The sequence below is a fragment of the Ambystoma mexicanum genome, chromosome 3q (genome assembly GCF_040938575.1).
Source record: "Ambystoma mexicanum isolate Mex_15411 chromosome 3q, UKY_AmexF1_1, whole genome shotgun sequence".
Lineage (NCBI taxonomy): Eukaryota > Metazoa > Chordata > Amphibia > Caudata > Ambystomatidae > Ambystoma > Ambystoma mexicanum.
In genome coordinates, this window is record NC_090926.1 from 867,943,840 (window position 1) to 867,957,427 (window position 13,588).

General features: G+C 46.5%; 1 protein-coding gene across 1 annotated transcript in view; it reads left to right on the plus strand.

The window, feature by feature from the left end:
* Positions 1–13,588, plus strand: part of ATAD5 (ATPase family AAA domain containing 5) — a 648,582-nt gene that overhangs the window by 363,217 nt on the left and 271,777 nt on the right. The window contains exon 17 of the mRNA XM_069654960.1: positions 11,865–11,958. Coding sequence (XP_069511061.1) covers positions 11,865–11,958 — 94 coding nt within the window. The remainder of the gene's footprint in view (positions 1–11,864; positions 11,959–13,588) is intronic.

Sequence of the window (13,588 nt, forward strand, 5' to 3'; positions counted from 1 at the left end):
CCGTTGGGTACTTTCCACCGTAGCCCACGGATACTGTATCGAATTCAACAGTTCCCCATCCTACAGACCCCCGAGGGGACGTCGCATGACACCGGAACATCTTGCCATCCTTCTCCAAGAAGTACAACAACTGCTGGAAAAAGGAGCCATAGAGGTCGTGCCTCTATCTCAGGTAACGCAAGGTATTTATTCAGTGTACTTCCTTGTACCCAAAAAGGATCTAACCATGCGCCCTGTATTAGATCTGCGCCCAGCGAACAAGTTTATCAAACCCCAAAAGTTTCGTATGGTAACCTTACAGGAAGTGATCCCACTGCTTTCTAAGGGAGATTACATGACAACATTAGACATGAAAGATGCATACTTTCATATTTTAATGTTGCCAGCGCACAGAAAATACCTCAGGTTCATGATAGAGGGCAAACACTACCAGTTCAAAGTGCTACCCTTCGGAATAGCATCAGCACCAAGGGTATTCACGAAGGTGCTGGCAGTGGCAGCGGCCCACCTGCGCAGGTTGTCCATCCCAGTTTACCCTTACCTCGACGACTGGCTCATAACAGGGGATTCTTACGAAACATGCTTCTCCAATACCCAAAAGACGGTAGACCTTTTGTTCCATTTGGGCTTCTCCATCAACAAAAAGAAGTCCAGTTTAGACCCCAGTCAAATCAAGCAATTCCTAGGGGCTCTAATTCAAACAAAGGACGGCCTCGTCTTCCCCTCCAAAGAGAGGGTCCAAAACATGCTGTTTCAAATCCCTCAATATGTGACCGGTCGAGAGGTGACGGTACGCAAAGCAATGCGCTTGCTAGGAATGATGGCGTCGTGTATTTATTTGGTACCTCACGCGCGCCTGCGCATGCGCCCAATGCAAGAGTGGCTCAACAGCCAGTGGTGTCAGGCCAGCGGACTATGGGAGGATCTAGTTGTGGTCTCGCAAGCCTTGGTTCTCTCGCTACGGTGGTGGACAAAGGAAAACATGGAAAAAGGGAAACCCTTTGCCACACCCGCGGCGGAAGCCACTCTAACCACAGACGCATCCCTCACAGGATGGGGGGCGCACCTATCCCATCAGACTGCTCACGGAGTGTGGACTCCGAACGTAGCATCCAAACACATAAATCTACTGGAGCTACTAGCTGTGTTCAAGGCGCTAAGAGCCTTCCAGGAACACCTACAAGGCAAAACGGTAATGGTCCTTACAGACAGCACTACAGCCATGTACTACATCAACAAGCAAGGGGGCACCCACTCTCCAGGCCTGTCCAAACTGGCCCAGAATATATGGAAGTGGGCTCTCAAACAGGACATGTTCCTACTATCACTACATGTACCCGGGGAACTCAATCTGCTGGCAGACAGTCTCAGCAGAGATTTCCCCCTGCCCGAAGAGTACGAATGGCGCCTGCACGAAGACATCGTCTTCGACGTCTTCACACAATGGGGATTCCCAGAAATAGATCTGTTCGCAACCCTGGAAAACTCACAATGCCTAAGTTACGCCTCCAGGTACCCCCAGAACCAATCCAAGGGGAACGGTCTGTCGATGCAATGGTCAGGGAAATTTGTTTACGCTTTTCCCCCGACTCCCCTTCTCAACAAAGTGGTGCACAAGATGCACCAGGAACAAGTGACCATGATACTAGTGGCCCCAATGTGGGCACGACAACCATGGTTCGTTCACTTGATGGAGATGTCTCTATCCCCCCCAGTAAAACTCCCCTGCCCGTACAACATGCTGTCTCAGGACAAGGGCAGGACTCTGCATCCATGCCCCCAGAACATGAACTTAGCAGCTTGGCTCCTGAGATCATAGAGTTCGGACATCTCCAACTCCCGCAAAGATGCATGGACATCCTCAGGGAAGCCAGAAAACCGAACACTCGCCACTGCTATTCTAGCAAGTGGAAAAGATTTGTCATCTGGTGCAGGAGTAAAAGCATCAACCCTATTGACTGCTCTCCCACACATGTGGTCCTATACCTGACCCACCTATTGGATTCAAGTCTAGTGTTTAACTCCATTAAAGTCCACCTAGCTGCACTTTCTGCATACACCACTTCCCAACTCAAAGTGTCGTGGTGGAGGATCCCTGTTATAAAAGCCTTCATGGAGGGAGTAAAGAGAATACACCCCCCGATAGCTGACCCAGCTCCCGGATGGGACCTTAATGTGGTACTTACCAGACTCATGGGCTCTCCATTCGAACCCATGCACAAAGCATCTCTTAAACACCTCACGCTTAAGACTGCTTTTTTAATAGCTATCACCTCCATCAGGAGAGTAAGTGAACTTCAGGCTCTTTCTATTCTAGACCCCTTCGTTACAGTTCACAAAGATAAAGTGGTTCTACGCACTCACCCTAGGTTTGCTCCGAAATTTATTTCTAAATTCCACGTAAACCAATCTATAGAACTACCAACGTTCTTTCAAAATCCTTCCAATTTGGGAGAAAGGACTCTGCACACACTAGATGTACGCAGAGCGGTCATGTTCTACATTGAAAGAACCAGACCACTGAGGAAGACTAATCAGTTCTTCGTCTCGGTGGCAGCAGGAAGAGAAGGAGATGCGGTTTCAAAATCCACTATTTCTAGATGGATTGTTCGATGCATCACTCTCTGCTATACTCTTGCTAAGAGAGAACTGCCCTTTAGGCCAAGAGCACACTCTACTCGAGGCACGGGGGCATCCATAGCATTCATTGCAAATGTTCCCCTTGAGTCCATCTGCAAAGCGGCTACCTGGAGTTCGGTGCACACCTTTACAAAACACTACTGTCTAGATACACACTCTAGATCTGACTCCCAGGTGGGACAGGCAGTATTACAACACCTTTTCTCTACTGTTCCTTCTCATAACCCACCGCCAACTCCGGGTACTGCTCGCTAGTCTATGCACAGCATGTGATTCTAAGCAGATTAACAAACATCAGAAGAGAATGCATTACTTACCGTAAAAGCATTTCTGATGGTTGTATCTGCTTAGATTCACATGCGCCCACCCTTCCTCCCCGCTCGGATGGAAGGAACATAGACTTCCTTTATATATCTCTCTTTTCTGTACTCACTCACGTCTAGAAGGCTCCCTCAGGGCAGAAAAATACAAACAGAGGTACCTCGACGCGTAAGGGATTGTGGGTACAACGCACGTCACTATAGAGATAGTGTTTCAGACACGCCTTGTCGACGTCCCCTTTTCGACTACGAAAAACAAAATGCAATACTCCGCAGTGACCACTGGATGTCGGACCTATGCACAGCATGTGAATCTAAGCAGATACAACCATCAGAAATGCTTTTACGGTAAGTAATGCATTCTCATATATATATATTTAAAATGTGTTCAGTATGAAGGGTGAGGGGAGCTGGGGGGACCCCCCTAGTAAATGATACTCTTGTTTATTTATTGATAGTGCTAATTGACATTTTTTTTTCAACATTTTTTTTCTAAAAATTGACTTTTCATTATATGTATAGGTTTTCGACATTGTTTTCTACATTTTTTTTCTACATTTTTATACGTCGACATTTTTTTTTATACATTAGGACTATAAACCCTCTACCACACTTCAATGAAAGTAGAATACACATAAAAATGTTACTACTCCACTGATAACTCGTGCCCCCAAAACGGATGAGCTTTGCAAGGTAAGTTGAGCAAAAAGCTTCACTTGCCTCAGTCGGGAAAGTTTCAAAACAATAACAAAGGTAGTGTGCTATTGATGTCGATGGAGGGAAAGTGGAATAATTGTTCTGTACAGCTGGGCACCCAAATAAGCCAGAGGGAGGGGCTGGGGCTAACATGCTGCTCCTGGTCTTTCCATATCTGCGGTATATTTGGCTATGAGCACTGGGGATTGAAATGATCCTCCACCACGCACTGTTCGAAGTCACTGGAGTTCATCCACCGGTAAAAGTAAATGCATGGGCATTGCTTCCTGGCAATCTACAGAGAAAGATGGGGGTTTGCACAGCCAGGTTCATCCAGTAGTCCAGGGAAACTAGGGGGAGTCTGCAGATCCAGTCTGCGGAAGATCAGAGAATATCAGTAGTTGAGCAGCAGATGAGTTTGACAATTGCAGGTCATTTTCTGCTGCTCCATCCACTGCGAAGTTCGACAAATGATGTAATGGATTATCAACAAGTCAAAGATTATGATCTTCGGGTTCAGGCAGGAGAAAGCGTGTTGCTGCTGGATAGGAGTGATCCTGTGCAGGATAGTCTGAGAAGGACTCCACAGAGACTCTAGTAGTATTAAAAGCTGGGCCTTCACGCCCCACCTGTGTACAGACTTTGAGAAACCTCCTGCCTCGGATCCGAAAGCAGACAATTGTTGCCTCTAGTACACCACCATTGATCCCAGATGAGCCCAGCTAATAAACTGCAACCAAATCTGGGCACTAAAATGGTAGCACCATATTCGGACATGGGGAATTGACGAGCAGATCCCGTAGGTATATCCGACACCCCTACCATCAGACGAGCAGCGGTTTTGCCATCAAGCCTCTAATTTACTCCAAAAAGATATTGTAGCCTTCATTGCCTGAGACAACACGTTCGACCACTATCACCTCAGTGATTAATAGGAGTGCGTTCCCCCATTATGTCAGGCCACTTTTTTGGAATAGTTTGAGCAGGAGCAAAATATGACAGTGCCTACTCGATGCTAACCTGGCTATAATGTTGAAAATAGACCTCTTGCCCTTTTCTTTCGTGGAGTCCGCTGGATGCCACTGGCTTATGGGAAAAGCAGGTCCGTGCTAGGTACTCTTCTGCACTTTTTCTCCTGTTAGGTGGAATGGCTAAGTTAGAGCATGAACTATAGCAGTCAGTGGGCTAAAACAAAACACTTCACAACAGATATGTGGGCCTGTTTTCAGATCATTAACTACATGACTGACAGCACACTGGGGGGGGTTCCTTTCCTTCTTCTAGTGGTCAAGGTGGAGCAGGTGCATGCAGTTCAGCATAAGGCAACATTTTGCATGCAAGGATTTCAGGACCGGAGTAACGGGAGTTGACATCTGGGAGAAAGTGGAGACGTAGAGGCTAAGGCCTCATTTACATTTGAGCTTTGTTTCAGCAGACAATGGATCAAATGTCCTTGCTTTATGATTTCTCAAGCGCATGCATTGCTCATGTCCTTCATCGCATCCTTTTATTGCTGATTTTTACAACCACTCCTTTGCCTCAGGATCCTTCCCCTCCCCTCTGAAGCACTCCCTTGTGCATCTTCTCAAGAAACCCACAGCTGATCCTTCTTGTCCGGCTAACTATCACCCAATTGCCATTACTCCCTTTCTGAGCAAACTCCTGGAAAAGCTGACCATCTCTCAGCTTAACCTTCGTTCCGATTCTGTTGGCTGTCTCCATGACCACCAGTCTGGCTTGAGAGCTGCCAGAAGCATGGAAACTGCTCTCCTGATCATCCGTGAAGATCTGCTCTCCAACCTTCCTGAAACTTCCACTCTGGCGTGATTGGCTGGCTGACTGTCCGGCAAGGACAGCCACCATGCTGGGTGAGTGGTAGCTAGGCTGAAATGAATGGGCGGAAACTAGATAAAAGGCGAGTCTTTTGGCTTGGACGGCAGAGTCGACCACTGGAACGAAAGAACTGAAGACCAGCTTGAATGCTGCAACTACTGGACCGTTAGTTTGCCCGGTGAAGCCCTGCTGCAGGCCCGAATCACCAAGTTCTACTCGACAGAGAAGCCCTGCAAGGATGACTTCTCTCTTTGAGTTGCTGGAACCAATCAACTCGTAAGCCACCTGGACACCATTCTCGGAGCTGGTTGTATTTTCCTGAGTGCTGCAGGAAATCGAATAACTAGGGAGAAGGACACCCGCTTGTGTGCGTGAAGACAGCTACCGGAATTGAAGAGTGCCATTTGCCAGCTTTTTGACCAGTCCCCTTGCAGTGCAGAAGTCCCCGACGTCCTCCCTCTTGTCCCCAGGACTGAGGCGCAGGAACAGCGAGATCTGCAGGAACTGCCAGGAACAGAAGTCTTCAGCTGCATCTTTTACTTCATTGGAAGGTATTGTGAAAACCCGACGGAGAACTTACCTCTCACTGCGAAAGTGTTTTGAACTTTGGCAACTTGCATGCCTAGCCAGCTTGTGACCCAGCACATGAACCTTTTCTTTTACACACTACTTCGAAGAACTTTGGCAAAGACTTTTCCGTTTAACAACCAGAACCGTTTTATCCTATACAAGACTTTAGCCCATTGACTTTGGCCTAACCTTTTGCATTGAATTGACTCTTCTGGTGAACTCCAACTATTTGCACTATTTTAGATTACTTGTACCCTTTGTTTTATTAACTTATGCCTTTTTGCTCCTACTTCAAATGCTCTGAATGCCAATTTGCTCCTCCTTCAAAGTAGTTTAAATGCCTCAGAACCTGATAGTTTGAAGTACTGTAGTATATTTACGTGTGATATTGATTGCGTCCTTTAGTGAATGCTTTATAAGTGACTGTTTAATAAATTAATAAGTGTTTTACCAAGAAACCTTGAGTATAAGAGTATTTGTATACTTGTGATTGTAGAGCTCTGTGTAAAATCCTTACAGCTCACATTCCCTCTTGGGATATGCCTGGCTGCTCAGCAACGCTACCACAAAGCTTTGTAGTACAGACTTATACCAAAGGTTGATTTTGCTTACACTTGTAGTCTTAGTTGTATGTAGTGGTCCCAAAGAGTACTGCATGCAAACTCTTCCTAACAGACTGGTGAAGATCATTTCCGTTGGTGTGCTTGGACTTGCTTTCAGCTCCAGTTCTGGATAAAAGGAAGACTTTACAGCCATTCTTCAGATCCATGCTGGAGCCAAGAATCCTTCGAAGAAGAGCAGCTCGTATATTACTTCTGCAGTAGACCGACATTCCCTCCAGTGGTTGACGCTGCTTAGCTCGCTCCTCTGCAAGATTTCCAAAGACCCTTCTCTGTGCTGCAGCCCTTTGACTAGTGGGACCAACTAGTCTCGATGCATTCTCGGGGTTCCACGTCCTTCAGAGCCTTTGGACGTGTCCCTGGACTGCCCAGCTCTTTCGCGGGATGCCTAACCAGAATTGTTGCTGTTATGCGTTCAAGCCCTGAACATTGATGGTCGCCAGCTTGTGCCGGAAGTAAAATTCTCATCTTCTCATCTTCAAGGGCAACTGTTCTTGAGCTGCTGCTTTGACCCTGACTGGAAGGACTGTCGCGGCCTACAAATGGTGGGTGTCTCCTTCTACCATCCCATGAAGCGTCCTGAAAAGGACTGAATTGTAGAAGTCTGCATTCCTTCGACTGGGCTTGCATCTTGCAGTTGCACCCAGCAGGATGAACACTTGAACCTGCAACCCCTGGCACCCCGCAAGCGAACAAAGGACAAAGACTTTGCTCTCAGTGACCCCATTCGATCCATCATGACCCCTGAGAAAATGAATCGGCGGGGTAGGGGTGAGTGGTGGCTCTAGTGTGCCTGTCAACACAACCTGACTCCCCTCCATAGGATAACATTGGGTACAAAGCCCTTTGTCTCCCATACCCCTCTTACTTTACTTTGGTCGTTGAACCTGAGACAAGTATCCTTCCCCCTGGGTAGCCTTGGGTCTGGAAGAGAGCACTTGCCTGTCTTCTGGTAAATTGTTGCAGAACCTTTGATTTGTTTGAAACATTTCTGAAACACCACCACAAGCCCATTGAATCCCTTTAGAGAGTACATACCTGGGAGAAACCTTGTGTTGGAGCCTGTGACTTTTGGGCACAAAGCCCCACACATCTTGGAGTTTACTGCTAAAGAAAGGGAATTGTACATGTGATTGGTTCTCATCATTTTACCTACATCTGCAATACCCATCTGCTTCACATAGATAGTTATTTAGTGATGTATTTTAAGCAATCCTACTGCTGAATGTATATTTTGTTCTATAAGGTGCTGTGCGACATTAGTACCTGCTAGTTTAATTTTTCACTAAACCTCGACTGGTCTCCACAATTCCTTGATTAGGTTTTGGCTAAACTGAGTCTCCATGTGCACTTTAACTAGGGTGGCCTCCTAAAATCTGTGTACCAGGACCGATTTTAAAACTCTATCTTAACACTACCCCTTTCACCAACTCCACACCAGTAGATCAATCAGCCAAGTGATGCCCAGTCATGGAATTGTTTGAATGCCCTGCCACGTAAGTGCTTGGAGGAGAATTGCAGTCGGCCAACGGGGCCTATTGGTGGTCAGTTGTCTGCCCATCGCATTCTCCCCTGCTGCAGATTGAATCCCTTTCACTTGTGCAGAAGGCTTAAAGGTTGAGCCTCATGGAGGCTGTCGAGCCTGTGCACCTGTCAAAGAGGGGTCTGTTCATGCACCTTCAGTGTTGAAACCCAACCAGATTTGCCTGCACACCACCCTTTACTTGCCAGATTTCAACCTGCACCTTCCCACAGAGTAAGATGACCCCAGTGCAGATTCATTGTGCCCTTCCCCCATGGTTGCTTGTTTAATCTGAAGGGTGCCTTTCTGCACGTCCTGATATGGCCAGAAAGTTTCTATGTTCCTCTGTGTTGGAGCTTCACCTTTAATACAAGGTTCTTCTTTTTCCAAAACTCTGCACCAAGTGTCTATACCAAAATGGAGGCAAAGAGAAGCCGGCACCCGCTGCCACTAAGTCAATTTTTACCCCTAACTGGATGATTGGCTGGAGAGGGCTCAGTCAACACAGGTGGCAAGGAACCACCTACAGCTCTTGCTGGCTCTGCTCTTTGATTTGCATTTGTCCGTGAACCAAGGTAAGTAATTCTTGATGGCCTCACACGGCCTAATAGTCTTTAGCTGGACACTCTGTACTAGTCTCTTTTCCCCATGATGGACCAAGCAAAGGGCTTAGGTTCCACTTGCGCCCTTCCTGCACAGGCTGTTCATGGTGGCTTTATGGCTTCAGCTGCAGTTAGACCTCAATGCTTCATGTCCTGGTGGTCCCACCGTCACCTCTAAAATTGAGGACATAACTATGCTTGAGAGCTTCTTGCTTACAGGCATTGAGTCCTCAATCCAAGCTTCTACCATTCCTAGAGGAAACACATCTTTTTTGGCGGATGTCATTAGACAACCTCTTAGTGGGAGTCCCTTTTGCATAGCCAGATCAGGTGAGCATTACAGTGTACTCCTAGAATGGGGAACTTCCCTGTGCAATTGCCATGAGCACATAAAAAGCCTGTGTTCTCTAGGCGATGTTCTGGAGATTCTGTTGAACTGGATGCATCCCCTTCACCTTACACTCCTAAAGTTCCAGAGGTTGACGGAATACGTGATAATCCTGGTGGCCCCTGGGCAGTCAGCTAGTTTTGGTTCTATCTGAATGTACTGCAGTTAATGCTTTTTCTGACACAGCCGGATTGCCTTTCTCTGGGTGCGAGGGACCAGCATGTTTTAAGTACCATCTCTTTTCTTACTTCGGCTATGGTCTGTCCATTTTGCATCTAGTCTCTCCATGTCTCTAGAAAGATTTTTGCTGGACTTAGCTGTCAGCTTCAGGAGCTTATTTTGATTCTAACTTTTCCTTGTTCTGGTTATCCACACATTCAACTGCCATTTCAACACTGTTTTATCTATTCTCACAAAAATGCTACCTCAAGCCTTAATGGTATCTGAATGTAGTCCAGGTGGCTATTTGTCATAACCCGTTTCAGCCGTAGGCTACAGCAGATATTTACTTGGTAACATGGAAACCTTCATTCCCGGTAACCATTACTTCTGCCCAGTGAATAAATGAGCTTCACCTAGCAAGGAAGCCTTTTAATGTGTTCTACAGAGTGGTCCTCTGGACTCAACCTTCATTTATGTCAGAGATTAACTTGACTTTTGATCTAAACCCGGAAATGGCTCTTAATCTAGTCCCTATTACGTTCTTCAGAGCTCCAAGGGCTTTTTCAGTGCCTAGGTTAAAGAAGAGCCTTCAAGTTTTGCCTTAATTAATCCAGGGAATATAGGTTGTCAGGCTTTCATTTTCCACTGCTTTCACAAAGCTTAGGCCTCCAAAGCATCCATACGCTACATCGAGAGCCACCCTCCTCTGAAAGGCTCCCATGCTCACTTAGCGAAAGGCAATGCAGCTTAAGTGGATTTTCAACTTCTTGTCACCTAGGACATAATGGCTAAAGCAGTGACATGGGCTACACACTAATCTTTCTGCAAACAATACTGTCTTGAATGCAGCTGCAGAGCTGATGCACAGTTTGGACAGTCTGCCCTTAAAAACTATTCTGCCAAGTTAATGCTGAAGCCACCCTTCCTTGGGTATTATGTATTTGGAGGTCTCCCAAAACTGTGATGGAAAACGTAACCCTCTGTCAGGTACTGATGTAGACGGATGGAAAAGGACTCAGAAACCAAGCCTAGGCTGGGGATCAGGGAGCAGACAGCACCCAACCTTGTGCAAAAATCAAAGGACAAATGTATTTTGTGGCAAAAAAGCGCTCCGGTCCCGTAGGAAGGAATGGCCCAAGCATAAGGGGGGGTGAGAGGGAGCGTGGGACTTTGGACTAGAAGTACAGTACTCACTGAGGTTGCTAACATTTTCTGTATGGATGGTTTGCTTTTATTCTGTGGAGTTGTAGGGAAGAAAGACTGTCCTGACAAGTGAGGAACCCTGCTACAGCACTTGAAAATCCAAATCTCTCAGTTGAATCACTGCTCATTACCTAGAGAAGCTGGACACCCATTTGCCAGAGTGAGGCCAGGGTAGTGCCTGCTTCCTCTGTCCAAAGGACCAGCTGGAACAAAACAAGAGACAAGACACCTTAAAGTGAAAGCCAGAGATGGACAGCTACAAAGCCATTACAAGACTGCTTACCTCATTTCACTTCATGATGCTTGCACCCCTGGGGATTCCTCAATCGCTCCTTTTAATGGTTGGTGCTGCCCTGCAACTTACCCCATTTCAAAGCATCTTGTGGGGACTGATTTCCCAAGATCTGCAGGATCATCAGAACACTACAGTCCTAGTCCTGAATGGAACAGTGTTTGGGAGCTCCAGTCACAAGCAGCCAAAGATCTGTGTGGTACCAAGCCAAACAAGTTACATCTGCTTTGTGCCTGAATGCTGCTCTTTTTCCATAAGACATTGGCTAGATGAAGTGGGAGGGGGGTGGGGTGAAGTGATCTTACGAAGATTTGTATTGCAAAGTCCAGCCCTCCAGAGCCATGCACTAACAGACATCTAAACCACATGCCTTTCCGTTCATAAAATCTCTATTTCTCCCCCCCCCCAACTGTTAACCGAGATCAGCCTCAAACACATTCTGTCAGCGTTCTGCCCCTGAGCCTCAATCGTGTGGCTAAGCCAAGGAGGGTGCAGTACCACCAAGCAGCACCTTGTAAAATTGGATGATGCCAATGCCCAGTAAGCTTTGCCATCCCTTGACTTGCCAAGCTTAGCAACGTAACTCCACTTTGAGACGTGATGGTTGCTTCAAACAGCACTGACCTCTTAAATGCAGTACCTACATGAGCTATAACTCTTGTCTGGACAGCCTTCTTAATCAGTATGATAAACAGGATAAACAGTTTCCTTGAGGGCTTGGCCTAAGTTGTTACTTTCACCATCAATAGGTGAGCAGTGGGTGCAAACTTTACAAACTAGGAAAAACTACATGGTGTGTTCCAGAGTTGCTTGCCTATTGGTTTTTCCTGAACTTGCACAGAACTTTCTTATACCTTAAAGGAAATCGTATCTGTTATTGAGAATGAATGTATTGGAGAGGGGAGCTTTCTTCGTGAGAATATTTCTGTATGGTGTCGCATAGTCTGGTTTATTTGTGAAGGTGTGATTCTTAGTCGGCGGAATAAAGCAATTTAACATTTATGTTCTTGTTTTAGGTCGACGTAATATTTGAAGATGATGTTGGGTTTTTAAGTGCAGTAAAGACTTTTATGACGACTACAAAGAGGCCTGTCATCTTAACTACAAGCGGTATGTACAGTTGAAGTATTTGGGCATTACAATGAACCGTTGAACCCTTTGCTTCAGTGGTGAAGCATAATAATGCTCAGACTTGAGCATACAGTGGCCTTACTAAGAGGTTAAAACTAATGAAGTGGACCTCTGGGCGTGCACTCCTTCTGCTTTGTGTTGAAAGAGCAGTGCTTTTGCCACCCTCTTTGGATGCACAACATTGAAAAAAGGCTTTGGCGCCGTCTCAGGTTTTCATAAGAGGTGGATATTGGGCCACCGATTTGCTTAAATACTATATGCTCCTGTCTACATTTCCCCCTTGGATCAGTAAAATAAACCACTTTAGCATCCAAAATAAATTAGAAATTAGGTACATTTGGTTCAGAATGCATGCAATCTACCAGCAGAGAAGCAGTCCTTTAAGTAGATGTTTGTGACATTGAGAGGTCGTTGATGAGTTGAAGGGCCAGATGGAAGTGTTTTTTGCATGCTTTATCTGCTTGTTTGTGCATAACAGTCCAGTTGCTGTTAGGGGATTTTTCCTAAAGTCCACTTGAGGTAAGACTTCATAAAACTATCCCAATGGCATACAGGTCCCCAACTCTTAGTATAAGATTTTCTGATGCTAGTTAATCTGCTTAGAATCAAATGCTATACATATAGTCCGACATCTAGTGTTAATCGCGGAGTCACTGAACCCATTTAGTACAGTAGTCCAAAGAAACACTTGCACCAATAAAGGTATATTAAAATTTCGGATGCTTGTTAATCTGCTCAGAATCACAAGCTGTACGTCTGTAAAACTATCCCGATCATGTGCCGTGTAGCCAAAATCCCTCACGTGCCGAGTTACCTCAGATTGTTTTTTTCCGCCCAGATAACTGGTCGCCCTATGGCAGAGCTCTCTCATAAGAGACATTGTTATATCCTTGTTTATCGACTTTATCGATTATCCTTTGATAGTAACTTAGGTGCTTTCTGTGCTACGCTGAAGAAAACAGGGGACTTTCAACGCCTAAGACTGCGGTGGACTTCGACGCCTAAGATCTGGCGGTGGAGCCTTCCACGTAACCGGGCCCTCTGGCCAGCCTACACAGTAGGGAGAGTGGGGTCGGGGTGGTCCTATCCTTTCAGCTATGTCTGTCCTCGTTCCCCCTCTTTGCCTTCTAGGTCTGGTCATCACCTTTATTGCCTTTCGCTATGGAAAGGACACCATTTTGGTTTTGCCACTCTTGCAGGGCCAGATACCCATGGAAAGACTAGCACAATAAGTGCAATAATTGTCTACCTCTTGACCACAACGAAGCGCAGTGCGCAACCTGTAGACTCCTTCGACCTAAAATGCTTAAGGAGCATCGAGTTGAGCGTTGGGCCGCCTACGGCATGCCGTGGGCCGGATCTTCTTCCCCCAATGCCGCACCCGCCGAAATTGATGGGGGTAATGGTGATGACAGGCATCCGCGGATGGCATCGACCTCTCGACGGACACCTCTAAATCCGCCACAAGCGTCCCCGACCCCGCTATGGGGAAAACACCCGACGACAATGGCGTACAAGATCGCCACACTAAACACGCAACCCGACCCCGGTTTCGACGGTACCGCCAAAACGGGCGAAAGCACCAAAAGGACCGCCGTAAATTTTGGCG